This window comes from Oryzias latipes, chromosome 21 (assembly GCF_053564925.1).
Source record: "Oryzias latipes strain Hd-rR chromosome 21, Olatipes_Hd-rR_3.1".
Taxonomy (NCBI): Eukaryota; Metazoa; Chordata; class Actinopteri; order Beloniformes; family Adrianichthyidae; genus Oryzias; species Oryzias latipes.
Window position 1 is genome coordinate 22,446,638 of NC_136257.1, and position 27,926 is coordinate 22,474,563.

The window sequence follows — 27,926 nt, forward strand, 5'->3', positions numbered from 1 at the left end:
GCAAACAAAGTAATAAATCATTTTCAAAATTTTAATTATTTTCAATAATGAAATGAGACTTTTAAATTTTTTGTCTCTGTTGTTGTTAACTGTACGGGTGGCGCAAATAAGCTATTTTTAACCACGGCAGCACAGATAAAAAAAAAGCTACGATGTATCACTATGATTTTATTTAGTAAATAAACTCAACTACCAGAGTTTTTCACTTATGACATTTTTTAAGACCACTCGAAAATCTCTCTTGTTTACAAAATTTTGTGTCAAGGACATCGTTACTTTTTTTATTTTATTTTTCGAAGCAAACAGTATATACCAATTTACTTCAAACAAGATAACTTGTATTCTTACCTGCTGTTAAAAAATACATTTAACGTAATGGAAGACCTTTCGCTTTTGAACTCAGATATGGAAATTGCAATGATCAAACATTAAAAAATGAGAACACGTATCTTGCAAAAAAATGAAATAAGAGGGTAAAACTGCAACAACCGAATAATATAGATTTTAAACATAGTAGCGTTGGAGTTTTAAACATAAAAACACAAGCGTCCTGATCGTGTCTTTTTGCCGCAGTGTGGGGTTTGATTTCATATACAATCTTTGACACGCGGCACACAGGTAGGAGTGAATGTCCGGAAGTGACGCAAGACGCTCACGAGAATCTACCATTCGAGTAAATACGTAGAAGCAGAGACAGCGGCAGCCGTCATTACATCTCTGCTGGATTTTAAAGCAATAAAGGTAATTAAACACAACACAGACCGTTTTACTTTACATTTAGAAAAGCATTTAGTCGCGTTGTTACATTTAAAGAGCTGCGCGCGAGCGTTTTGAGTGGAAACGCTTCGCTTTGAAGGAGTAGTACGTTTATATGCTGACTGAGGCAGCTGTCAGTAGCTTTTAACACGACGACCCGGCTACAACAACTGTTTCCATGTCTTCATGAATGAACTTTGAGTAACACACCGACTGCTGTTTGAACCGGCAGCACATTCCTGCTCCTGTTTTAAGTGAATTTCAAGTCAAACAGCGGACGAACAACGGAGCTCCTGATTAAAGGTTAAGGTTGTTATTCGCCTGCATTATGTAACGCGAGTACTGTACAGTATTGAACTGTTGGAGCTTGAAAAACAGCTGAGCTTTCTCCTTCAACCAAGAGGAGAGACTAAATTATAGGCTTTAGTGGATTCTTACTGTAAAAGGGGGAAATTATAGCACTTAAAGAAATGTTTGTTCTATGAACTCAGATTATAGTTTTGAAGAATTTGCTTTTTATTTTTATATAATTTTTCTCTGTTAAACATTTTCCACACCAGGTTTACTAGGCGAAACAGTGTGTGTCACACCTAAAACTATATGGTTCTGCAGTATATTCTGTAGATTCATCTTAAATAAAAGAAGAATAATTGATTTTGGTTGTTTTTTTGCACTTATGTTATAAATTTAGATGAGGGTAATCAAATTTATTATTCTATTTACTGGTTGTCTGTGGTAATCTATGGTGGTTTAACTGGACGCAAAGCTGGACTATGCAGAACTCAGGATCAGGAGCTTTTTGGGAGTGATAAGGTTGTAAATGATGGGTAAGAAGCCAGACTGATATGGTTTGGACACATTCAGACGATGGACAGTGGTTGTTAAAGTCCAATCATATTTTGATCTATTATAAAAGCGTTCCCAGTGTTTTGTTTTTTTTGGTTATGATTATGCTGTTCTAGCCAAAATAAAAAAACTGGTGTCGTTTTTCTAGGACACAGTTTCTGCAGACCAGCGATAATTCATCAGAAATTCACCTCTGAGTTGTGGGATTGTTGGCATAAGTAAGCCTGTGTTCATTTTCCATCATCCCTTTGTTTACACTTCCTCCCGGTAAATTACAGCCTTTTACTACCTCAAGCTAACTCTAGCTGTGCAATATTGGAGCTATTCAACTGTACCGTTATGAGCCAGATTCCAGCTCGTACGAGGAAAACAAAGACGAACATGGATCTGTCTACAAGTGGATCCAGCAGAAGGGAGAGGGAGCTTGTGGACCGCAGATTGTAGTTTGTACGTAAGAACTAAAAGCTTTTTCCAACGACATTTTCTCCTCTGCTTCTGATTCACCACGATTTGAATAGAACAAATACTCAGAAATGCAGTTTTTATCATAAGTTTCCTTTTATAAATCCTCCATCATGAGATAAATGTTACAACATGTTAATAACATGTGGATCTTTAGAGGATGCTGAAGATGTAGATGCATGGAAGAAAGGCTATAGGACGACCAAAGTGGAGGTTCATGGATGTAGTGAAGGAGAACATAAGGTAGGTTGGTGAGAATGAGGAGGATGCAGAGGAAAGGTTTGGATGGATGCAGATGATTCCTCTGAAGGGAGCCACAGAAAAGAAAAGAAAGTCCTATTTCTTCAGTGCACCACCTAGTTTTTGTGGACTCAAAACCCTGGGGTGTTATTGTCGGCAAGGTTTGTGGCTCTGCTTTTGCACGCAAGCTTTTCTCTTTAAAATATCTTTGTCATGAAGATGAAAACATAAAAAAAAGTTTGGTGAATTTGAGCACTGTAATATTTACTGCTGTGTGGTATTTAACAAAGCAAAATACAAAAATACAAAATACAAAATTAATATTGAGGAGCACACTGTTGGTATATTGTTGACATATTGTATTGGCTTCTTGTTGCCTATACTATAGTCTGCAACCTTTGAATGCATCAGTGGCAAAAATGGTCCTGTATTGTATTCCATTAGTTATTATTTAGGAGCACCTGATGTGGAGAGCTGGCCTTGCATGACTTGCCTGTTATTGGATGGGATGTTTCTGGAACCGGCTCACCGTACACACCCTCATCAAGCTGCACTGATAGGCCATACGACACAAATCACACACAGCCAATCCATCTGTCTTTCACGATGGCTTCGTGTCACAACAGTCGCACGCAACACCCGCCTGCGACGTATCTCTGCTGACGCGCTCTGACAGCGAGCGTGCGCTGTCACCTCAACAGCATTGGGTTTCACCCTCATTGCTGAGTGGAACAGTCCTCTTTTTTCCCCCCACCACATTCAAATGATGGCTTCACCTGTGTTGTACCTGCAGCCCAGCTGCAGTGCGGCTGCAGGTCTGTCTTGACACCAATCGGCCAATCGGAGCTCCCCTCTCCTCTACCGTGTGCTAAAAAACCTGCACCTATCGTGTTGTTACTTGTGCATTTGGGTGCAGACGTCTCACACCAGGTTACAGCAAATATGAGCAGCAACACATGCGGGGCAGTTCTGCTCACTTCATCTGGGCCAAGATAGCAGTGATATGGAAAGCAAGGCTCTGCAATCAGCAAAGAACAAGCAGACTTTTTCATTTCTTAATGAAGCCCTGATGGAGACCATAAAAAAACAATATCGATTTCATTTCCTGAGGCATTAAAAATAGAGACAAACACAGTTTCCTCTGTCTTATACACAAAAGCAATTTAATGTACTCAACACGTAAAGTTGCTACACCTTAACTAAAATCCAGTCAGCTGTCAGGAGCTACTTTCTTTTCATCAAAAATAATCAACTGGATCAATAATATTTTTACTGAAGCTCACTTTCACTTGGGTCAGTGTTGCATGTATCTGTTTATGCAAAAATGTTTGTTCTGCAATTTTCGAAAAACAATTTATTGCAAACCTATAGGTTTGTTCTGTTTGACATAATGGCTTTTCTATTTCTATTATATGAAACTAAAGTAATGAAGAAAAAGTTTTAGTTTTGAAAATGTAAAAATAACTCGTATATAGGTTTTACCGTATCTTTCAGACTATACATTGCTCTGTAGCATAAGTCCTAGTAGCCAAAAAATAATGCATTGTAAAAAATCATACATAAGTTGCACTTTTGGGAGAAATTTATTTAACAAAATACAGGAACAAGAATGGACAATTCATCTTGAAAGGGAAATCATAGAAACGGAATAGACAACAATAATAGACTGAATATTAACTACCATAACACAATGATGCTTGTTTAGCCTCATGAAACATAGGAGGAATCTACTATATTATCACAACATGAGAACAATTATTCGGATAATCTTAAAGAAAAGTGCTAACAAGTCAACTTTATTTCACGTCGCATCACTAAATCCGTTGAATTCTTCATCTGTGTCACTTTGGAACCGTTCTGCTAAGCTTGAGCGGCGCTTCTTCTTCTACATTGCTGTCAGTAGCAAATACTGATAAATACATCTACAGTGCCTTTTAGCGTTTGTTGCTATTTATAAAAAAAAAAAATAATCCTGTATATGTTGCGCCCCCGACCAAACTATTAAAACAACACGACTTATACTTTGAAAAATATGGTCGTTCAAAAGAGGGTAGGTTGTGTTTTCTTTGAGTCCTGCTGTTTTTCTGTTAGTTCTCAAAAAGTTGGTCATGTTTGTCCTGCTGTTGCATTGCAGCTGTGCTGTTCGTTTTAAGAGAAGATGCAAATCTGTGCTTTTGACTCCTAAGGGTCAGAAAAGGTCCAGGATGGTAACGATGCTGGCATGCAGACAGGAAGCTGTATTAATGTAATTGACATGTGTAGCAACAGCAGCGGTGAGGTCTTGCAGCTGGTCCGGTCTCACTAATCCAGGCTCTGGATACTTGCCTGGTCTGTTAGGGTTTTATTAATACAGCAGCAGCAGCAGCCGCAGCCGCTCAGCTTTTTGTCGGACTTCTCAGCGCCGTGTTTCGTGTGGCGGAGCATGATTGTTGTAGTCTATTGATTCTCCTGTTGAGGAACATATTTTTAGGTTTCTGGCAAGTGCAGCGGATATTTCAACAATAGAAATCTGGGTAAATGCTTCCTTTTTCTTACACTTTAATTTCATATGGCGGAAATCTAGAATGAAGACACTTTCTACTTCCTAATTATCACTGTCTTTCTGTGGGTTCTTTATTAGTCAAAACATGTTGCTGAAGTAAAATTTTATCCTTCTGAAAACCAAATATTTGTATGTTGTGTTTAGCTGACTTCCAGCCGATAGAAGCCTTACAGATGTGTCACCCATAAGAACGCTGGCTCTGTGTGCTGGGTGTTCGACAGCCATCTTTTGGAGGGCAAATGAGTGGAAACAAGCAGACAACAAAGGCTGGGCTGAAGGAGGGATGTGAAAGTGGATGTCTCTTCCCTGCTGCCCAACAGTTTTGCCCGCCTGGGTCCTCTCTCCCCCCCTCAGGCCTGCTCTTCATGTCCTTCTAGCAGGCTGACATTTCAGTAGCGTTGCTGCTTGAGCTCCATGGGTCCTGCTTCGCTTCCTGTGCTCAACACTCAGGCCCTGAAAGGATCCATTTTTCATTCTCCAGGCTGTCTGGTGAGCTTTTGGAGGCAGACTTATCGTTTGCCAGAGTATACTGGAGGCTCACTGGTCAGCCTGTTGGAGGACTGGGATTGTGTTAAGAAGTGGGTTAAGCTCTACATCCCCTTATATTTGGGCAAGGATATTACAGTGGCGACTGTGAAGGGGTTAGATTAACTCAGCATTGTTGAACCCCCAAGAGCGAGTGGGATTTACTGCAAATATTGTGCTCAGTTTATTTCAGGAAGTCCAGACACATTCAGAAAACCTTTGTTAGGGAGGTCGTTTGACAACTCTAATACAGAGACAGATTTATTTATTTTTTACAGAACCTTAGTGCAGTTTTATGTTTGTATTCATAATACTGTATTCATGCAACAGTGCACAGTTTTAAATGTACTTCTCCTGCGATGTTTGTGCTAGCGGTGCTTCTATAATTACAACAGCCCGGAGCCCCTCATGTGGACCATATTAACACACACGAGTGGAAGAGCCAGAACCAGAGCGCAAGTCATACTGACCGTGAGCAAGCGTGTACCTCTGACCTCTGATGTGCATGTCTTTAGGTGAAGACATGATTGACAGAAAGGCTCGGCTATTCACAGAATTTCATCACAATCCTTACTTATGCTGAAGTGAGTAACGGTCTTATAATGGGACTGGGATCATTAGATCACAATGTTCCTAAATGTAGTCTAAATATTTCAAGGATGGTATCAGTTTTGGATGCTATCAGCTTTTTTGATCTCCTTTTGTACTAATAGGATACATTAGTATCCTATTAGTCTTGTAAAGGGTTATATAAAAAAGATCCTTCATTCTTTTCTCCATTCATTCATTCATCAACCAACTTGATATTTGGAGACCAAGATCCAAATGGTCACATCAGCTCCACTCAGAATGGCCATCTGCTGAAGTACTGTACATTTTTCTAAACTATTCAAAGGATGTTTTGTAATTTACATAAATCAGAACAAAGTCTGGTTACTTGTGCAAATTACATGTAAACCCTGTCTGTGTTATGGAAACACACTCTGGTGTGTCGAGCCTGGGGCCTTCTTTTTGCTTCCCATGTGACTTTGCTTTGTCTTTAACCTCCAACCCCACCACAGAGCAACAACACGCCCTCCCCAATCATAGAGCAGGACCAGAACCCCCACCACCACATTGCCATCATTGAGGATCTCCCCTTCATTGTCGTTTATTCTCTCTGTAATGTGTTTAGGAATGTTATTATTAAAGACAAGAAGTTCCTTCAAAATGTTCCATAATATCTAAGAATGGCTGCAGCCTTTGGTATTTTAGTTCCACACACAATCCGCTAAATCATGGTTGGGATTAGCAGGTGCATGGAGCTGGGAGGAAGGCTTCCTTCCTGCTGTTCCTGCAGCCATTCTGCAATCACAATAAAGAGCAGATCAGGATGGATGGATTGCGGTGTGGGCCCGTCCTCCGAGGATGTGAAGCAGTCATTATTATGTAATTTCCTCTCAGTGCAGATTGGTCAGGGCATGGGCTGTTGGTGGGCTCAGCAAAGTAATCTCTGAAGCATTATATGTCTCTTAGCATCAGCGGTTGTTTGTGGGCCGGGCTCATCCATGCCGATCCCACCCAATCAGCGGGGCTAGAAACTTCCTCTACTGACAGTTTTAGCCCTTCAAGTTTCAGATGAACAGTTGATGCTTTTCTGGCACAGCTTAATCAATTTAAACATCCTCAATGAATCATAACAGCAAACCATGTTTAAACAACTACTAAATGACCTCAGAGATCAAGTCGTTTTTCTTCCGGGTAAGAAAATGAGCCGCAGAATTAAATCCTATTTCGGAAATAATTTGTTCTTAAGTCTGCCAAAGGTAATACATTATCATATATATGGATATAGGTCACTCTGAAAGGCTTAAGAAAAGCATGACATAGGCTCTTTAAGTCAAATGCCAACTAGGCTGCATGCTGCAGAATTCTCCTCTCCTCGCCAGTATTGTTTCTCCATGCAGGCAGGCATACATGTGTGTAGGACACATTGTCTGTACCGTTTTTTTTTTTCTCTCTCTCTAGTTTTTTGTCTGTGCTGGGAAATTAGAAAGGTAAACCGCTGTGACCTTATGTGTGCGATACAGCTTTGTGTCTTATTAATGCCTGGGACACTGGAGCTGTCAATGCTGTTGTTCCGCTGCTGGTGAAATAGTAATGAGTGTGTATAACAGGCCTGAGCCAGTATGGTTTACAGCTCTGTTGCACCTGAGTGCGAAAACAGGGCACATGTGGCGCGGGTTGGCAGTAACCTACGGCTGCCAGAGATGGAGGCAGCTCAGGGGGCTTTAACCATCACTGGAAGAACGGAGGTCAGATTCCTGTTGATGTTTTTGCTGCGTGATTTATGTAGATTGCAGTTTCATGATTGCGTTATCATTAGAACTGAAAAATAAATACGCATCTGTCAGTAATTGTTGGAGTTGGAAACAATTCTGTGTTTCAGTATCTACAAAATAAAGTCTCCAGAACTAGATGTTGGTGTACAGCTAGCTTGTGATTCATAAAAAAAATGTTATTGAATCTTATTGAAATGGGAAGGGCTTTGTCTTACTGATCCCGCTGTTCCTTTTACCAAAACATTTTATCCCTGAAATGTTAAATTAGTTTATCCAAATGAACCATTTTAAAGGACAGCCGTGTGAACTGCAAGCTCCTTCATTACAGTATATTTTAGTCGCTAACATTGTACTTGTTGGATATGGGGCTGTGAAACTGTGATCAAAACTTTTCTAAATGACAGAGATGCTCCCTTTATTTTAGTTTTCATCCTCCATAGAGATATGGCCAAAACAATCCCTCTCTTTCTTAATCAGTCGATATGATTGTTATAATGATCTACGAGGGTTTCTGATTCTGTAGCACTTTCTATCATGGATGTCTGACTAACATCACGAGCGAATCTGACTGAACAGTGACAAACATGTGAATGACTAAGCTTTAACAGATTGGTGAAGCGCGTAATATAAAGTAATTTATGTGAGAAACCCTCAATAGATATGCAGATATGTTCTGTAGGTCCTCACAACTGCTGTCCATTCAACATGATCTGTTTTTTCAGCCCTTTTTGGAGGCGACTGGGGTACCACCTACTTGGGTTTGGGGTTATTTTAGGTCTGGACATCTTTCTCTTCTGTATCAAGTGTTTAAGGTTTGGGGTTTGTCTGAGTAAACAGAATGACGGACAGGGGAAAATAGAAATTCTGACTTTTTTTTTGCATGAATGTGCTTTTTATATTTTGAAGAAACCTTTCTCTGGATAATCTGTCAGAATATCTTTATCAGATTATATGCATTTTCTGTTTAATTTACCTCAATTCGTTCACAATAATCCATATTTCAATCACTGTTAATGAGCTGACTAAATGTAACTGCAGTCAAGCTTTATGATTATTCTCAAATGTCGAAGTTCATCAAATCAAGTTAAAGTTACATTTATGCTTTTAATAGATACTACTTCAACTGTGTTTTAACTATTACTTTTGACCCTTATTTAACGTCAGAATAAAGATCATACAATGAGTATAGATGCAACTTTATAAATTTATACCAGTTCAGTACATATTTTGCCATTTTTCAGGACATTTGACTTTTGTTGTTTTTCTTTTTAGTGCAGAAAACAACATTGGTTTCAAAAGTGGTCAGTTTGAAAACCTGACTTCTTCAAAACTATTTGGAAGTTTTAGTTTTAACATTTTTTTATTAACATTTATATATTTAAAGGAAATCTTTGGTAATCCTGGTTTTAGAAGTTGATTTTTTTTGGCATCTTACCTTCAGCATTAAATTGTGACTGTGCACTTTGTTCTTAAAACCACAAAGCTATAATTAACTAATGAAGATTTTCAGAAAGTAGAGTTTGATGTTCTTGCTAATTAAACAGGAAAGGTAGTTAAAGTTTCCTCCAAAGACATTCCATTTTCTTTTCTTTTTCTCTGTTTAACTAGATTTCTATTTTTGAAAAATGCCATGTCATTTTGAGCACCTAAGATTTTCTTCAACAAATGAGTAAAAACAAAAATCCAACCTCTTTCATAAGTCTTGTTTTTTTGGGGTGGGGGCTTTTGCACCATCTTTCTGTAGTTACAGATGCCGATGTGTTTCTAACCAAAACATGTGAATACTTTTTATATTTCGGTATTTAAAGTAGTTGGAAGATGTAGCCTGCTTTCATCAAAACTCAAATTATGCCACTTTCATAAATGATCTTCTTCAATGGGTTGTATTAATCGTCATAATCTTCATATAGGCTGCGTTTGGACGCCCAGCCTCCACCTCGTCCCTGGATTTTAGTCCCCCTCCTCTGGCAGGGTTTCCTGTTTGGGTGTGGCTTGAGGACAGAGATCGGACAATGGGCTTTTAAAAATCCCAACCCCCTGCCACGTTCTTGGTGCCTCGCTTGGCCTCCTGTCCCCCCCACCTCATCAGTGCCTTCCCCAGAGGTTTGGACATGAAACCAGAGCACTGGAGGGGAAAGCATCTGTTCCCTGAGATCCTCCTTTCATCAACAAACCTCCCTCTCAATTAGTCCTTTTTTAAATTATCTCCTTTCACCTCAGTCGGTGATAATCTTGGAGACAGCTACATAACCACTATGTTTTTTTTGTTAACTTGCTTTATTTTTGCTTTTCTCTACAAAAATCAGAAATCTCACTGCCTGACAGTAATTCCTGTCTCTCATATGAACTTTTCCCCTGCTCTGTGATTGTTTGCAGGTGAGAAACGGCAAGAAATTAAGACCAAGAGGCTAATCTCAGACTTCTGAGATGGTCATAAACCTGCTAACAGGTCAGTACTCCCACTCATGCACTCACACGAACAAATGCATAAGATCATATGTGGACAGCAGATCACTAAAATAAAATGTTGACTCTCAGAGCCTGTGATTTTTGAGGGAATTGGATGACCTTAAAGGCAGAGCAAAGAACAGCTCATCTGACATTCTCCCATTTCTTTTTGTACTTTTAAAAGCAGAAAATGAGCACTGCCTCATTTAGCGCTCAGGATGCTCGGGACTATTGCTGTGCCTCTGCACGTGACTACAAAGCTAAATGCATTCAAATGTGGGCAGTGTGTGTTTTAAAGAGAGCTGCCACAAACATTGGACTGAAGCAGCTCCTGCAGGATGCAGCCCTCTGTCACATTTGGCATTTGGCAGAACTGATTACTGACTTGCTACAAAGGGATTTTCTCTTGTCCAGAAACAGCCTGTCCTACTTACAGAGACGCCATCACAGCATAACCTGCTCTTCCCAGCTGGTTCTGCTTTGAAATACACCCCCACCCCCTTCGTTCCTCTTCATCTCTCCCTTTTCCTCCCCCCCTAAGTCTGCTCGGAAAGCTCCGCCCCCAGCGCTCCCTTCCTCCCTCCTCTTCTCCTGCTCTTTGAGCCGCTTCCCCATCGCGTCAGACACCTCCATTCATGAAAAGTGTGACGTGAGCAGGTCCTCAACAACCCTGTGACAATACATGCTGCCCACTCACTCACTCACTCACTCATAAGCCCAGGTGCTGCAGGAATCAGAGGAATTTCTGTCCCCCCCTGTCTTGTTCATGCCACTTAGTTTTCTTTCATCGCTACCATCAGGGCAGCCATCATCTCCTATTTTTCTCTGGTTTCAAGTCGCCGTGTCAGAGCTGAAAAAGGACCATGACTTTGAGCTCTATCTGCCGTGAGTAGTCTCCCTCTCCTTATGCCGTTCATCGGGATAGACACCTCTGCTTGTCCTCTTTGTGATTAGCCTCCAGTGTTATGCTGTTAATCTTTCATTACACCTGACATGTCTTCAAGTGCTCATTGTGTGGCGTATGTATCGGTGCTGCTTGCATGTGGATCTGGTGTCGGTGTTTGTTCAGCAGCAATGCTGCATGAGTTTGCCGAGCAGTCGTGCGTCGGTGCGTGTGTGTGTGTGTGTGTGTGTGCAGGAGCTATTTTCGGCACAGCTGTGATGCTGCTTTTTGATGCAGTACTTTTCGGTGCCCTCTGAAGGACAGGTGGAGATGTAGGAGACCGTAGCAGCCGCCCCAACACACAGACACACCTCCACGATTTCATTTATTCAGTTCAGAACAATCAAACACACCCAGTCGTTTTTATGCTGGCAGGGATAAAAATAAAGCTTTTCTGGGACACACGTGCCTTGTGTTGAGCCCTGGGCGGTTTATATATGTGTACATACACAAACATGCTGCCACTTCATCCACATTCTCTTTTTTTTTTGTTTGTTTTGTTTGGTTTTACTCTTTCTCTTTCCCAATGAAACTGTCTCTAGATTTTCTTTTTCCACTTCCTGTCTACGTCATCGTCCTCCTTTTATCCTTTTTACATCCCCATCTATAGATGAACACAGCAGCAGGAGAGTGCAGAGCAGGCCCACCTCTGTCCTCAGCTATTAAGCATGTTTATGTAACACCACAGGATGAATATTCAGCAGCTTTACATGAGACGGGAAGAGAAGGGGTGGAGCATCACTGAGATCTGTCTTTTTCGTTTATAAAAAATGGCAGCAAACCCCTCACTCATATGTGTCTCCCTAGTGCCTAACTGTATCTAATGGGTTGGATTTAGCTTTCAGATGTTGGGGTTTTCTTTTTAAGATCATGCAGGGATAGCATAATTCCAGGAGTGAACATTAACTAGCACTAATGTATATTGATTGCCTTGCTTTGCTGTGGTAGTCTGACTTGGAGCAGAAGAAAAAGCGTGGGTTCCAACATGCTTTCCATTTAATATGTGGCCCCGTTTGCTCTTTAGTTTAGCGCATTTTCATATTCCGGCCACTAAAAGAGAGTGTCAGTCACAGCCCGGCTCTTTCAGCATGCGTGTTAGGCCGTCTCTCCTCATTGTTGCCAATTGAGGCGAGCCTTTGCCATTAAAAGAGCACAAGGGGGATTGTTGTGGCAGCAGCTGCTCCAGTGCACTATGATTTCTGTTTGTGTTTGTGTGAGTGAGTGTGCGGCTGTCTCCTGGTTGTGCAGGGCAGACAGGCCCAGTTCACATGGTACCGGCCCCTATTGTGTCCTTTGTTGTCGCATTGGGAGTCTTTATCTTTGGAGTCTTTTATGATGTTTTTTTCTGCAAACTAGATCTGAATTATGGCTTTTTTTCTTTCTGTTTTTCTCTTTTTTTTGTGTGCAAGCAGTCCACATGTCCTGGTGCACCACCATGCCTTTTGGTCCTCTGCCTTTCTAATCTGACCTTTTTCCTGTGCTCATGTCTCTTGCTCTATCTCTCTTCGGTCTCATTGGATTTATCATCCTTCCTGATAGATTCTATTTGGTTTATAAATTGTAGAGATTTATTGTTTGGATTTGCTGGGAGTTTGGAGTTTTTAAATCTTGTGTGAGCTGCTCATAGATACACTTGCAGGATGTGGTCTGTGTGTCCTACTTGCTTCCTGCAGCCTCACTGGGAGACTCGGAAAGAAAAGGAGGGTGATGTTTATCTTAATTTTTTTCTGTAATTCTGGCTGGTAAGGCCATTTGAGGATTATTTTAAGTGTGAGTTTGGAGCATTGACTGTACATGAGCACTGGACTGAGTAACCCCTCCCCCTTTGTGTATTGAGAAACAAACAGCTACAAACAGTTATTCTATTTGTCAGAATAACCATTCTAATTCTGCTACTCTTTTTTTTTTATTTTATTTTTTTATTTTTTATTTTTTTTTATATTCTGCTACTCTTTCAACGTGTTCTTGCTAATACTGATTTGCAATTCATTATAGTTTTTTCTGTAGTGCAGGTTATTAAAGTTATAAACCGACTAATTGGATGTGTCAATAAATGTATGTGGTCTTGTGTTGAGCGTTTGAAACGTTTGATTGACAGATTCTCCCAAGCTTGCTTTCAAGTGGTAGAGGTTTGGACTTCCAACAAGTGGAATGGTTGCCATAGAAACAATGACCCAGACCAACTTGGACCAGTCGCTGCTTTATGACGATTTCTGGCTCCAACATGGTGTCCATACCACGAAAAATGGCAACTGAATTGATTTCATTTGGTTGGAACTGGAAGGAAGTCATTTTTTAATGGGTGTCGTCCCACTCACTTGATCCAGTTCTCATATACAGTCTATGGTTTAGTGCAGCGTTGACATACTGTTTTTCTGTGTATGTGGTAAGTTTCTCTATAATATTTAATATTAAAACATGAGTTGTTAATCATACTTGTTAATCTGTTGCCATGAATTATTCCAGACCCCCTGTGAGGGTTTCCTGTCTTTATCCTTTTTTTCTCCTCAGAGTTCTCTTTCTTGTGTCTCCAACTTTATACTTGACTTTGCTTCAGTGCATCTTACATCAGCTAAAACTGTCAGGGAAGCAGGCAGGGCTTATTGCTCTGTGGACTGCTTTCATTTTTAGCCTCTTTGGGAATTTTAGGCGCCCTAAGGTGAGACACCACAGGGAGTCAGAAAGCGAGCAAAGAAGGATTTAACAAACACCCCCAAGGAGATATGTGAATGTGGTGGCAGAACTTCGACCCCTCACCAACCACCAAGGAAACGCATGATAACGTTGAGCCGCGTACAGCAAGCCCTCCCCTCAGGCAGGATTCACGGCTACAACTGAGAAGAAAGTCTCGCTCAAACATTAAGCCACATCCAACAGTCAAAAGGAAATCGGGCGATTCCATCTGCAGAACCACATTTATGACATTTTCAGTATAAGTTTGCACTGCTAAATTTTTATTCGTTTAGACCTTCACCAAACACAATGAAGGCTGTTCCTGAAAGTCCATAGTCTGCACGGGTTAGGTAAACAGATACCAGAGTTCAGCTCTTCAGTTATGTCACAGAAAAACAAGGACGACCCCTTTCGGGGTCACGGGGCTGCCATAGCTTATCCCGGGCACTTGTGGGTGAAGGCAGGGGACACCCTGGACAGGTCGCCAGGCTGTCGCAGGGTAGAGTGTCTGCCATCACACATCCACGCACTCTCACAGTCACACCTAGGGACAATTTAGGTTGACCAATTAACCAATTGAAGCATGTTTTTGGACAGTGGGAGTAAGTTCACAGAGAGAACCCACGCATACACGGGGAGAACATGCAAACTCCACACAGAAATACCCCCCCCCCCCCCCCCCAGCCGGGACTTGAACTGGACCTTCTTGCTGTGAGGCAAGAGCGCTAACCACTACGCCACCGTGTATTTATTTCATGTGCCAGAAAAATCAAAGTAATTTTTTGTCTCTCTTACCTTTGATCTTATTTGTGTAAACCTGTAAGGACACCGTCTTTATTGTGTTAAAGTTAAAGTAACAATAGGATTTATGAAATAAAAATGACTCATTCTAGATGGAAACCGGCACTGACTATAGTGTTGCTGTAATCCATACAAAGCTGCCGTGTGTGGCAGCCTTTGTAAGTGAGGAAGAAGCCTTCAGCCTTTTGGCGTCTTCACAGTTGACTGCTAGCGTAAGGTCAGGATGGATGCTGTGTTGACATGGTAACGTGTGAACGATGAGGTGAGATGGAGGCTAAATTGGTCCTTTGTTGGAGGTGCAGCTGTCACCTGAAAGGAGGTTCCCCCTGTGGGTCCCAGCAGGGTTTCTCCTAATGAGGAGCAGAGTGATGAAGACAGATGATGCAGCTGTTGTGCAGTTATGGGTCGAAAGTCTTCAGTCACACGTTAATATCTAGTGGAATAATCAGCTGCTGTTCATTAACAACCATTCTGGTGCACTCAGACTCCCTTCCCAGTGGGCTGTTGGGAGTAGTGGGATTATTTTATCTTGCCAGACAACGCCCTGGGCACGTGTTTATGTATGCATGCGTGTTCCCTAAACCGAAGCCCCCCCCCCCCCCCCCCCCCCCCCCCCCCCCCATCCCAGCTGCTGGTAATACACTCACACATGAAGTGATACAATAGCTAATACGGGAAAATCGCTCTCAGACTAGGCTGCTCCATGGCTTTAGGAGTGAAGAGGATGAAAAAATCCCCACCTGACAACTCCACGTTACTGACTCTTAACACAAGACCAACTTAAGAACTGCAGGACTGAATGGAAACATGAAGAAGAGGAGAACAGTAGGATTGTCTCTGTGTTTGTACAAGCACGTCTCTAGAGCCTTGTGGGGGGATTAAAGGATCAGCTCCTAATAATTTCTCCCTCTGCCTGTCACTCTCTTTCTCCACATTGTTCCGTCTGCTTCACATTTGCATTGTGTCCTCCTCTGAACCACATCTGCACTCTTCCAACCCAAGATCAGACAGTTGGTCATTATGCTCTTGTCCTCAGTGATGTCTTTCGGAAAGTCCTGTAACTAAACAGCTATGTAAATGAAACCTTTAGCCCATCTCGATCAGGCGCAGACATTATTCATGGACTCAGAGCACAAAGATCTTCCATTAGATATTGATGAATTAGAGCAACAAGTCTCTTTCCGATTCCTAATGACAGACTAACGCTTGAGCAAGATGACCTTCTGATTCCTTCAGGGGTCATTATTCAGCTTTAATGTAGCTACAGAAACTAATGTGCTCTTGTTCTGGCTTTTCTGCTGTTTTTTCTGTCTGAGCCACTGAATCCATACACTTCTGTCCTCATCAGAAGCCCAGCTCTGAGAAATGTCTGTGAGGTGGAATTACAGAGTTGGGCTCCACTCGCACAGCTCGTTTGTCTCTGATTTGGAAGGGACGGATTTATTGGATACCTGAGAGTGCATTCTCTCCTTCCCCTGCACTCTCAGCAGCCTGCTTTGAGACAGACTTGCATTATAGATGAGCTCCTGGCAGCTGCCATACTCTCACAGCGCTCAGGTTACCCCCAGTGGATACACACCGATACAGTACATGCATTTATACAAACATGTAATCAGTTTTGGATGCATAGATTGCAGTTTGAATCCCACCAAGAGTCGGACAATCAAAAAAGAAAATACTAGGAGGCATGTAAATCCAGTCTGGTTGAAGGTTTTTTTTTAGATTCCAGCCACATGTGGATAAGAAGGTTTTGGGTTGACTTTGACGAAGTGAGTGGAAAAAACTCCTGTTTATCCCAGCTGCTTTATAAAGCGAGCATCATATACCGGGTGTATTTCATTGGAACACACAAGTGTCATCATTCCTGTGAACCCTCCACGTATCATGGAGCCAGCTCAGCGCTGAGGACTTTGATCTGTGGCTGATAGTTGAAGTTGTGCCTTCTTTTCTTTTAATGACACCAAAAATAACAAATGCACAAATAAAAACAATTTTGGCCAATTTTTGCACATTTATTTGCACTAAAGTTTTATTTATATGTGAAAGGTTTGTGCTTTTGTCTTTGTTGTAGTTACTACTTTTACAGTTAAAATTGTGTACATTTGTAGGAGAAACATAAAAAGTTTTAGGATTTTAGTTTAATCAAAAGAATTCACCTTTATATTTAAAACTCACCTTAAAGGTTGAGGTTTATCTCAATAAATCTCAAAATACTTAAGTGTAGAATTTGCTGAGTACATTTGGATTAAGATGTTTTTTCTTTAGATTAATTTGCAATGCTTATTTTGTTTTGTTTTGTGGGCTTAGAATGAATGAAAGTGCCACCATAGTTGTATTTCTGCTGCGTGTTATCTACCAGCACTGCTGGTCATGAAGGGAAAAGTTTCAGTGTGTCATACAGTATCTTGCTTTCTGCAATCCCAGAGAACAATCCAAACTTTAATCCCGTATACATTACCAGCTATGATTTAAAAAAAAAAAGTTAAAAAAAGAATCTTGGTGCTACGTTTTTGCAGGCATGTGTGAGTTGTTGGTTCAATCCAACTGTTTTCCATAAGTTTCCAGGAATTGGTATTCCCCATGCAACCTCATTAAGTCTGTTATGTGCTGATCCAAAACCTCATCTGTCCTGGAGTGTTTGCACTACTTGTCTGGAAATAATAACTTTAAATGTAATCTTTCCTAATCTCTAATCTGTGGGAGGAAATGAGAGGATTGTGTTTTGGGGAAATATTGGGAATATGTGTTTTTTGCTCGTCAAAAGTGATTACAAAGAATTTTTCTTGCTATTTGATGTTCAATTTTCTTCCATTAAAATGTCATTTATATAATACTTTTAAAATCCTTCAAATCAATTTGAATATTACTTAATATTTAAAGATGTAGTACCCAGTTCAATACCCCCTTTTTTTGTCTTCTTAATTTCCTGCAGGTGATCTCCAGCACTCAGACGAGCCAGTGCGTTAGGACGCGTCCCAGCCACCTCCACTGGGCAGTCCAGGCACATGCGTGACACCATGGGTAGCTCCCCAGAGGTGCTTTCATGGACTTCCTGCCCCAGTCTGTTGGTGGGAAAGCTGAAGGAAGAGCTTAAACTCACGGTGGTTGGAGACGCCACAAAGAAGTCCAGCTCACCCACCCTTCAGCCCCAACCTCCTCAGGTTCCGCTGTCTAACTTAGCTCCTCAAATTATCACAGACCTCGCCCCACCAACACAGCTGCCAGTTCCCCTGCAGATTCCTGGTCAGGATGAGGACTCTGTGTTGGGGGGCATCAGCCCAGGAAACATGCCTCTGAGCTTAGACTCAACACGCAGTGAGGGCGGGCACTTCGACAACAGCGTGCTCCAGCTGCAGGAGCAGGATCATGAAGAGGTGGTGTCACCGGGGTCCTGCGAGCACCACGGGTGTGGCCATGGCACGGAGGAGCAAATGGGAGAGGGCGAGTGTCCTGTGGACCACAGTGGGGAGTGTCGACCAGGCCATCCACACCACCCTGATGACATCAAACTGCACTTTCATAGAGCTGGGCCGGGGTCAGGAGGCTTCCTGGAGGGTTTGTTTGGCTGTCTTCGGCCTGTCTGGAACATTATAGGAAAGACGTACTCCACAGAATACAAGCTGCAACAACAAGGTTAGCTCCTGGTTTCACTGTTTATTATTGTGTTGGTTTATTTCTTTCCTTTCTAGGGAAAAGGTCTTAGACCAAAGACTTAACTCCAGTTTCCTCAAATGTAATCTGAAGCTCTAACTTAGTAGCTTCAAAGCTTCAGCACATTTTTCACAGAGACTGAGGCTGCACAGATGTCAGCTTAAATTGAGGTTGCAGTAAAGGTAGACTCACCTTGCTGCTGGGCCGCCCTGACAGGCAGAACACACACGCTCCAGGAAATGAATGAAGGTCAGACAGAATAGAGGCTGTGGTCAGCCATGGAGTGGGGACGGAACAGAAACAGTATTGTGCCTCTTCCAAAACCACTTAACAAGGATAAAGCAGGATGTGACTTAATGACTGAACAGAAAGTGAGATAATTTTTCAACCCGTAATACAAGTGCAGTTGGTTGTTTTTTTTTTTCTGCAAGTGTTACATACCGACATCTCTGCATCTTTAAGATTTCATTTTTTTGCTCACAAAGGGGCGTCAATTAATGGTGAAACAGAGACATTTAGACGTCGATACTAGAGATAAGATTAAAACAAATAACATTAAGTGCTCAAGTTAACAAATGTGATTAACCTGATTGCAGACATGTGGGAGGTTCCGTTTGAGGAGATTTCCGAGCTGCAGTGGCTGGGCAGCGGTGCACAGGGAGCCGTCTTTCTGGGCAAGTTCCGCTCCGAAGAAGTTGCCATCAAAAAGGTGCGCGAGCAGAAGGAAACGGACATTAAACACCTGCGAAAACTTAAGCATCCCAACATAATCAGCTTCAAGTAAGTCTACAGGAAACATGCTGGTTTGCTCTGGTCTGCTAGGACTGATTCAGCAGGCTCTAAATATCAGCTTTGTTCTTTCTTGTGTCCTAGGGGTGTGTGCACTCAGGCGCCTTGTTACTGCATCATCATGGAGTATTGTGCCCAGGGTCAGCTCTATGAAGTTCTGAGAGCAGGACGGAAAGTGACCCCCAGGTTGTTAGTGGACTGGGCTACAGGCATCGCCAGCGGCATGAACTACCTACACTTGCACAAGATCATCCACAGAGATCTCAAGTCTCCCAAGTAAGTAGCTGTTTAGCCGACAGATGTCCATATGCACCCAGTGTGTTCATGGAGAAGTTCTACCATTTAGATTCAGCTGAATTGAAAGAACATTTCTCCCTAATCTATTAGGAGAATGGTTTTCTGCTGTTACACAATGCATCATACCACTTAAAGCAGACCCGTGGAGCTGAGTGAAACATCTTGGCAGCTTTGTTTAGGATTTCTTAAACAGCAGCAGCAGCAAAAATCCTCCTCTCAGCTGTGAATTGTGCGACATTAGCTTAAATGCCGTCCTAAGACTTCATAAAATCTAGTCGTTTTAGTCGAAGAGCAAGAGAGTTGTCTGCCTCATCTCTTTGTTCCTGTCCCGCCCTCTGCAGCCCAAAGCGCTGCCCCTCTAATCAATATCAACATGCTGCAGCAGCATTGCTAAACACAGTATTAGTCAGCAGAATGATAGAGGGCTGAATATGCTGGAAGGCGAAGGCGTGTATTTGGAAATGAGCTTCTGGTAAAATGAGCAGAGTATATTACAAGGACAAACACAAGCAGCTTTAACTTTTTTTTTAAATTTTTTTTTTTTTAATTTCAAGTGGTTACAGTTAATCCTTTCATCCTCACAGCCTAATGTTTGTCAGCTTCTTTTAATCAGACACATTTGCCCAAATAGTTATTTGTGCTTTTATGGTATGTTTTAGTGTCTTGGTCACCCAGGCCGACACAGTGAAGATTTCTGACTTCGGAACTTCCAAAGAGCTGAGTGACAAAAGTACAAAGATGTCCTTTGCGGGTACGGTGGCGTGGATGGCCCCAGAAGTGATAAGAAATGAGCCTGTCTCTGAAAAAGTAGACATCTGGTGAGTAGTAGCACACCAACTTGAAAACATTGGACACGGTGTTCCCTTACTACTTTGCCGTTCACTTTTTGTTCACTTCATGTTTTTATGTGCTTTTTTCTTCATTCTGATTGATTGTTGACCTTGTCAATCAATTTCCTCAGTCCGTCTTTCCTGTACAGAATATGTCTACTCTGTTAAATCTACATAAATTTCTGATCGCTAGCAGAACCTTGATTTCTTCTCTTAATACTAAAATTATTTTTCTATGAAGGTTTAAACTTTGAGAGTTTCAACGAAAGAAAAAACTCTGTTTTGGTAACATTTATGATGGAGAACAAACACAAACACATGACTAAGACCGGTTGTTGTTGTGTGGCAGGTCCTTTGGGGTTGTATTATGGGAGCTGCTTACAGGAGAGATTCCCTACAAAGACGTAGACTCATCTGCCATCATTTGGGGGGTTGGCAGCAACAGTTTACACCTTCCCGTTCCTTCCACCTGCCCAGATGGGTTTAAAATCCTCATGAAGCAAACATGGTCAGTTTACTTTTATATGAAGCACCGGTATGTTTCTTGCTGTAGTTTATTGTGAAGTCCCTGATTTTTTTTTTCTTCTTTTCATGTAAACTCCAGGCAAGGGAAGCCCAGAAACAGGCCTTCCTTTAGGCAGATTCTGCTGCATCTGGACATCGCCTCTGCCGACATTCTTGGAACTCCTCAGGAAACCTACTTCAAGTCTCAGGTCTGAGCCAAAACACATAAACTTCCTTCACTGGTAGGAGTCACAGGTTGTCAAATTCTCAACAATGTCTGCTCTCACCACAGGCGGAGTGGCGGGAGGAGGTGAAGAAGCATTTTGAAAAGATCAAAAGCGAAGGCACGTGCATTCACAGGCTGGACGAGGAGCTGATCCGACGCAGGAGAGATGAACTCAGGTGTGTGAGTGTTGAAATGATAAACAAAGTGATGGAGACACACAACCGTAAGGATTCTGACAAAGCTCTCCACTTGATTGGTTTCTGGCAGACATGCACTGGACATCAGGGAACATTACGAGAGGAAGCTGGAGAGAGCCAACAACCTCTACATGGAGCTCAGTGCCATCATGTTGCAGCTGGAAGTCCGAGAGAAGGAACTGATGAAGTATGTAGTTCAGTTCATTGTCGAAGCTTTACGTTGTTTTCATCTTGCTTATTTCCTCATAACTTGCTGCTAATGACCAGAATTTCCTCCTTCTCAAAGCCGTTTATAGTAATGCATATTTTGAATTACTAAAATGTTTTGCTACCAAGATAAAAAAGGTTTGGATTTAGTAGATTGTTTTAAAATAAATTTCAATTCTAAGTATGTTGTGGTTATGGTTCCTTCTTTCTTATGAATTATCTGCGTTTGTACAATATTCCATTGGTTTGAGCTTTTATCACTTGGCCTTTTCTGTTGGTGGTTTGATTATATTTCTAGTAACTGACAGAGTACTCTCCATTATTTTCTAATCTTTGTAGAAGAGAACAGGCAGTGGAGAAGAAATATCCCGGAACCTACAAACGCCATCTTGTCCGACCCATCGTTAGGTCCAACGCTGTAGAGAAGCTCATCAAAAAAAAAGGCAGCATCTCACACAAACCTGGAATGCCAACTACCAAAAAGTGAGTGCTGTTGTTCAACGGGATCCTTGTTGAGACTCTTTTTAATCTAAAAAAAACAGACATTAGTGCAACTAAATACAGTTTTATTACAGTTCAGTTTATTTGAGCTAAAAAACGGCATAATCATAACTGTGAGCACTTTTAAAATAGATCAAAAGATGATCGGAGTGGGTTTTAAAAAATGAAAAGAATATGTTTTAGTTGTGGAAGTGTATGTCATGTGACCACCAGTATTAGTGTCTCTTCACCAGTGGGCTGTTGACCTGATGACCCGTATCTTCTGACCTTTTATTTCCATCTCTTTCTGCAATGACGCTGCTGATATTGTCAAATATGTTTCCTCACAGACCAGACTTGTTGCGCTCTGATGTCATCCCGAGTCTGGACCCTCTTCCCTCCCCCTCACCACTTTCAGCCAGTCCAAAAGTCTCCACCCCCCCTGGTAAAACTCGCTACAGAAGCAAGCCTCGCCACCGCCGTGCGAACAGCAAAGGAAGCCACAACGAGTTCCCCGCCATGCTGATACCCGCTGCTGGAATCTCAGAGGACACCCAGTCCTTACAGGAACAACCCCTCCACCACCACCACCACCCACCCAACGAAGGGCAGTTTCTCCCCTTGAAAGGCCGGGTAGAGGCTGTTGTCAACTGTGCCAACAATTTGCGCTACTTTGGCCCCGCCGCTGCCCTCCGCAGTCCTCAGACCGACCACTTGCAGCGACGCGTTTCCGGCTCCAGCCCTGACCTCATTTCCACTGCGATGGATGCAGACACGCGACAGCGGACTTCATCCACCGGTTCCAATGCTGTAACAGGGGCTGGAGCTGGTTCCCTATGTCCCTGCTGCCAGGCCCATCCTTTCCCTGGCTGCCTAAACTGTCAGGAGACCCCTCCCACACTGAATCAGCCTGAGCTGCCGCATTACTCTCTTCTCAACACCCAAGAAAGCACCAAACCTTCGTTAAGTGTGACCAACAAAGACAACGTCTTGGATGGAGTGGATGCAAAGAAGGCTGAACCTCAGCATTCAGTTCAGCCCGCTCTCACTCTGCCCTCTGCTCTCCCCCGGATCCTCAGGCCACTCAGGAAGGTGAGCACAACTTTGAGCCTGATGCTGAAGTGGAATGACAAATGCCTTGCACATTTATAGCTTTTTCTGCTGCTCTTCTAGGGTGCAGATGAGTCATCTGAAGAGGAAGAAGGAGAGGTGGACAGTGAAGTGGAATATCCAAGGAGACAAAGGTAAAATTCAGGGGAATTGTTCAGTTGTCCTGATCTTTACTGTTTCAAAACATTGTTAAATGCTGAAGTACATTTGTGTGTCCATATTAAAACTAAAACATTGATGAGCTCCAAAAGAAGGGGGACATCATTTTGACCTTTATGAGGTTAAAACCTACTCTTCCTTTGCGGCAGAACTCATCGCTGCATGAGCAGCTTCAAGTCCTACTCCACCTTCAGCTCCGAGAACCTGTCTGTGTCAGACGGAGAGGAGGGAAACACCAGTGACCACTCGCACAGCGGGCCCCTGGAGAAGCTGAGCGCCAGTCAAGAGGAGCATCTGGACGAGCTGCTGTCGCATACTCCGGACATTCCCATCGACATCTCCACGCAGTCAGATGGCCTGTCTGACAAGGAGTGCGCTGTCCGCCGGGTGAAGACACAAATCTCCCTGGGGAAGCTGTGCTCTGATGAACACAGCTATGAGGTCAGTGAAGAGTAAAGTTTTAGCCTTTAAAGTCCCACTCCAGTCATCCTTTGATCTACTGTAACAGTTTTCCTAGTGGTCATTTAATTATGATTATGCCATTTTTGGCCAAAATCAAAAAACCTGTGTCGTTTTCCTGGACATAGTTTCTTCAGAGTGGCAGGAGTTCATTAGAAATTTGCCTAAGTTGTGGGCGGGATTGTTTGCACGGAGTAAACTTGCCCTACTTCCCGTCATCCATCTGTTTACACTCTCTCCCGCTAGCTTAAAACCCCAACCTAACAGTACTGGTGGTGAGCAATACCAGAACTGTCAGCTGTACTGGAAAATAAAGACATCCATGGATCTATTTGTCTGCAAGTGGACGCATTAGAATGGAGCAGAGCAGGGAGCTTGAGACTTGCTGTTGTAGCATTTAAGTCACACCTACAAGCTCCCTGCTCCTGATTCACAGTGATTTGAAAAGAAATGCTCAGAAATACAATTTTAAGCTTGATTTTCTCTATAAATGCCCTCCATCAGGAAAAAAAGCCTCAAGAATGTGTTGAAAACACCAACACCACCATTTTCAGAGTGGGTCTTTAAAGCAGGCAGTCTAACCAAACTCTAACTTAACCAAACTTAGCTGAAAAAATAGGTTCTTAATGCAAACTGTAGCAGAGGTGTTTTTTTTTGTTATTCTTTTACAATCTAACACAGATTTATCCTTTTAAGGAAGATGGAAAGAGACTGGTCCCTAAATTCAACACGTCTTTTATCGGCTTTTTTCCTCAGAATCCGCTGCAGTTTGGAGACTCGGACTGTGATTCTTCAGAAGCAGAATGCTCTGATGCCACCATTAGGAACAACAAAGTTGGGGCTCCTTCCTCTTGGTAAAAAAATCGCTGCAGGACGCATCCATTTCTGCCTGGAGGCCATCAATGTCCAACATAGTGCTCTGCAGGAAACACAGCAATAAGAAGACACCATAAAAACAAAAAACAGAGCTCTCCCTATAGCAACAGCCATGTTAACCCCTCCAGCTCTACATTTCCCTTCTTTAAACCACATTCCCGCTCGTGTAGCACCACATCCAGGCAACTCATGGCAGGGATTCCCTTTTGAATGAAAATGTACAGCAGATAGTTAAACATTCTTAATTTATTTTTGTCTGAGTTTGAAGGAAAATTCAGGACCTTTATAAGTACTCTGAAGAAAAACTGACACTTTGAAACCAAGTATGGGCTTACTGTGTGTGAAATGGACTGAAGGATGATGCGTGGTGAGAAAGCGAATGTGTCGAAGCACTTGTGTATCTGAAGATGACTATTAAGACTGAGGAGCTGTGTCATTTCAACGGTTGGTTCTGGATAAGGAGAATCTCTGCAAGCCGTCATCTGGCAGCATCTCCCCGTCTCAAAGGGACAAACAACACGCTTTCTCTCTTATTGTAGTTTGTCATCCTGCTTGATTGTGAGTTTACGGCTCAGAGACCCAGAACTCCACCTCCTCCACTTCCTTCCTGTCCCCACTATGGCTGATATGGAGAACAATGGGGGGGAGAAAAAAACGTGAACACCAGCATGAACAACCTGTCTGACTATTGGAGTTTGTCCCTCATCCTCAAACCACGTCATTGGGGGGTCTCACACGCATGCTTCTGCAGCTCTAAAGACGCAAAATGCTGCCCAAAGACTGCATGAAGAGGACGAGCTGCCCGAACAACACAGCTGAAAATGAAACAAACAGAATATTCCTCTCCCTAAGACAACACATCATCAGCAACTACATGTCAAAGCCAGAGTTATTGAAGGACATTCAGTGTGTGTGTTTGTATCTGTGTGTGTGCGTGCGCATATGACAGCACTAAGCCCCTTCCGCAGCATTTAACATTACAGTTTCAAGTCTCATCTCAGGATTGCTCAAGGACTGTGAAACTGGGCTGGACCAATTATTGTTTGAAGGAATGTTCTGAATATGGACCATGCAGATATATTTGGAAAAAAATCTTACACATAACTCAGATTTAACCCTTTATTCCCATATCAAACGTGTAGATCAGTGCTGATGAGTCCTCAGGTTCTCCTGCCCCAGAATATATTTCTTGTTTTTCTCAGTTTGGGAACTAGAAGAAATCTTGAAGAGCAGCTCGTCTTGAGAAATACCCACAAAGAAGATTTTGGTTGCAGATGTAGTGTCCCTTTTTACTTGAAAGTATTTTTGCACCATTTCTCATTTACTGTTTTCTAACTATTTTATTATTCAATAGAATAGCAATAAAGTAATGTGATACTCATTAAAAGCAGAGGGGGGGTGCCCAAAAAATGTAGAGGTGTCCCCTCATCTCTGCAAATCCTGAGGGCTTAAGGAGAAGAAGCAAGTCAATTTACATGTTGAACCTCATCTTAACTCAAGGAACTGCTGTTTGTTTATGTTTTATGTTTTTTTTTGCAGAACTTGATTGAAATTGTCTAATCAAGCACAATCTAAAAATCCGCCACTAGGTGGCAACAGTTGCACACTTATTTTTATTTATTTTTTTGCCTTGAGTTCTGTTTTGGTTCAAACTCTCACTTGCGCTCCTCAAGATCATGAGAAACTACAAATCCCGCCATCATACCTTTTTCTCCAGGTCTGAATGTCTTTTAAAAAGGGATACTGCATTTGCTAGAACTATTTTTTTAAACTTTATTTTATATAAAGGCCTTCATTCTCTTCGCAGATTTCGTCATCCAGGGTGGAATTGAACACTAATGATGTCATATTTTTAGCCGTGCAGAAGCTTGAGACTTTGCGTTAGGAACCAAAGCCAGAGGCAAGCATCCCAAGGTGCTTATGGTTTTTCAGCAACGTCATCTCAGTGTTAACTCTGTAAATAACCATCTGTAAATGTAATGTGACCTGTTTCGTCCTCTGCTAATGTGTCCCAGCTCTGATAACCAGGCTGAAAATGAACAGGAAATTCTTGCATCAGTACTGTACACTACAAAAGGAGGTGCGAGTTGAAGCCTCATTAGAGCAATGTTGCCCTAAAACAGCAACTGGTGGAAGGATTCCCTTTTAAAGCTTCAAAGGCTGCTAAAATGCTCAAGCCTCCCACTACATTCTTCTCTTTTGTTTACATTCAGATGAAAAAAAAAAATCCTCGTGTGATGTAATGACTGGGGAAACTGATCAAACTGTCGATTACACTGTCTATCTGGCATAAATCCTGTGAAGTACTTTGTTGTGACGTTTAATTTATTTTGATCTATGTTTTTCTTTCTTTTTTTTTTTTTTTTTTGTAGCTGGCCTACATAATTCTTGAATTAATTTATTAGTAATGATGGTTGGGACTTCTTTTTCATTTCAGGCAGCTTTAGAAAACCAAGGAGATTCATCCTGGGAAGTATTATTGAAAAGAAGCACAAGGAATTGGTTTGGAAAGTAGACAGTATTCGGATGGTAAAGCAAAAGCATCGTCATATCATACGACACTACAGAGGACCATAAATTGTTTAAAAAAATATATCATTGCAGTTAAAGTATTGGATAAGCATTTATAGGTAGTTAGCGAGATCAAGTGTTCCTGAAAGCTTTTTCTTCCTATAGGCTGTTAGGATTGACCACTGTCACTGCAGGGTAGACAAAATAAATGACTTGGAGGGCACACGTGAATACATTTTCTGTACTTCTGCAGTGATCCCTTTCTTTCATTTTTGATCAAAATACCAGTTCAAACATGAAGATTTCTGTGAGATCGTCTCTCTTTCTGTGGAAATCATGTTGCCTCTTCCTGTGTATCAAACATCTGTTTCTTTATTACTGTCATTTCTCATCTCCCACTGTTTTTGAACAGCGTTCTGATCAACCAATCTTATCGGTTTCCTGAATTATCCAGTGTACAGTGCTATTATGGGAGAATAAAGTCAGCTCAAAAAACTGCATGAAATAAATGCCGATGTACTGTACCAAACACCCATATTGTCTGTATTTATTTTATTTTTTTATTCATTACAAAAAGGTTGCATTTGATTTAAAACATTTTGTTAATATAAACTATAATGCATAAACTTTAAAGGTAAAAGATATAGAAAAAAGCAACATGTACATTTGTACAGAATGTACCCTCCCTTACTATTAACATAATTGTCTGTAAATTGTGGAAATCAAAATTAATTCCAATTTTGAATATTTTTACAGTTTTGGAATCATCTTGGCACGTTGGCAGCTACCCTAACTGTATATTTATTAAGGCTAGAAATCTAACAATATATACTCAATCATCAAATATTTTACAATTATTCAAACATATCTTTATATTTTTTTTAATATTACTGAAACTAAGGCAAAAGTAGAGACCAGGTAAACTATTTTGGGCCTCATTGGTTTTAAGACATTTTTTCTTAAAATTACCTAATAGATTGATAAATAACAGACGGGACAACTTTTGATAAACTAAAATGCTTTTTAAAAGTTGTTATACTGTTCATACCTTAAAACCAGAATATTCATGTAAT

General features: G+C 41.7%; 1 protein-coding gene across 4 annotated transcripts; it reads left to right on the top strand.

Annotated features, from left to right (window-relative positions):
• The first annotated feature begins 615 nt into the window (after positions 1-615).
• map3k13 (mitogen-activated protein kinase kinase kinase 13) lies at positions 616-27,382 on the top strand. 4 transcript variants are annotated; one of them, XM_004081875.5, is made up of 15 exons: positions 616-741; positions 10,069-10,141; positions 17,490-18,190; positions 18,805-18,988; positions 19,082-19,273; positions 19,954-20,112; positions 20,474-20,632; positions 20,729-20,837; positions 20,921-21,030; positions 21,122-21,238; positions 21,598-21,741; positions 22,089-22,830; positions 22,912-22,982; positions 23,157-23,448; positions 24,223-27,382. In XM_004081875.5, the coding sequence occupies exons 3-15, from the start codon at positions 17,563-17,565 to the stop codon at positions 24,322-24,324; spliced, it is 3,009 nt and encodes a 1,002-aa protein (XP_004081923.1). In that variant the 5' UTR covers positions 616-741; positions 10,069-10,141; positions 17,490-17,562; the 3' UTR covers positions 24,325-27,382. The 4 variants fall into 4 exon arrangements, with proteins under 4 accessions (XP_004081923.1, XP_078796340.1, XP_011487993.1 ...); XM_011489691.4 differs by lacking the exon at positions 616-741 and adding an exon at positions 4,677-4,817; XM_078940214.1 differs by lacking the exon at positions 10,069-10,141 and having other exon boundaries at positions 633-741.
• The last annotated feature ends 544 nt before the right edge of the window (positions 27,383-27,926 follow it).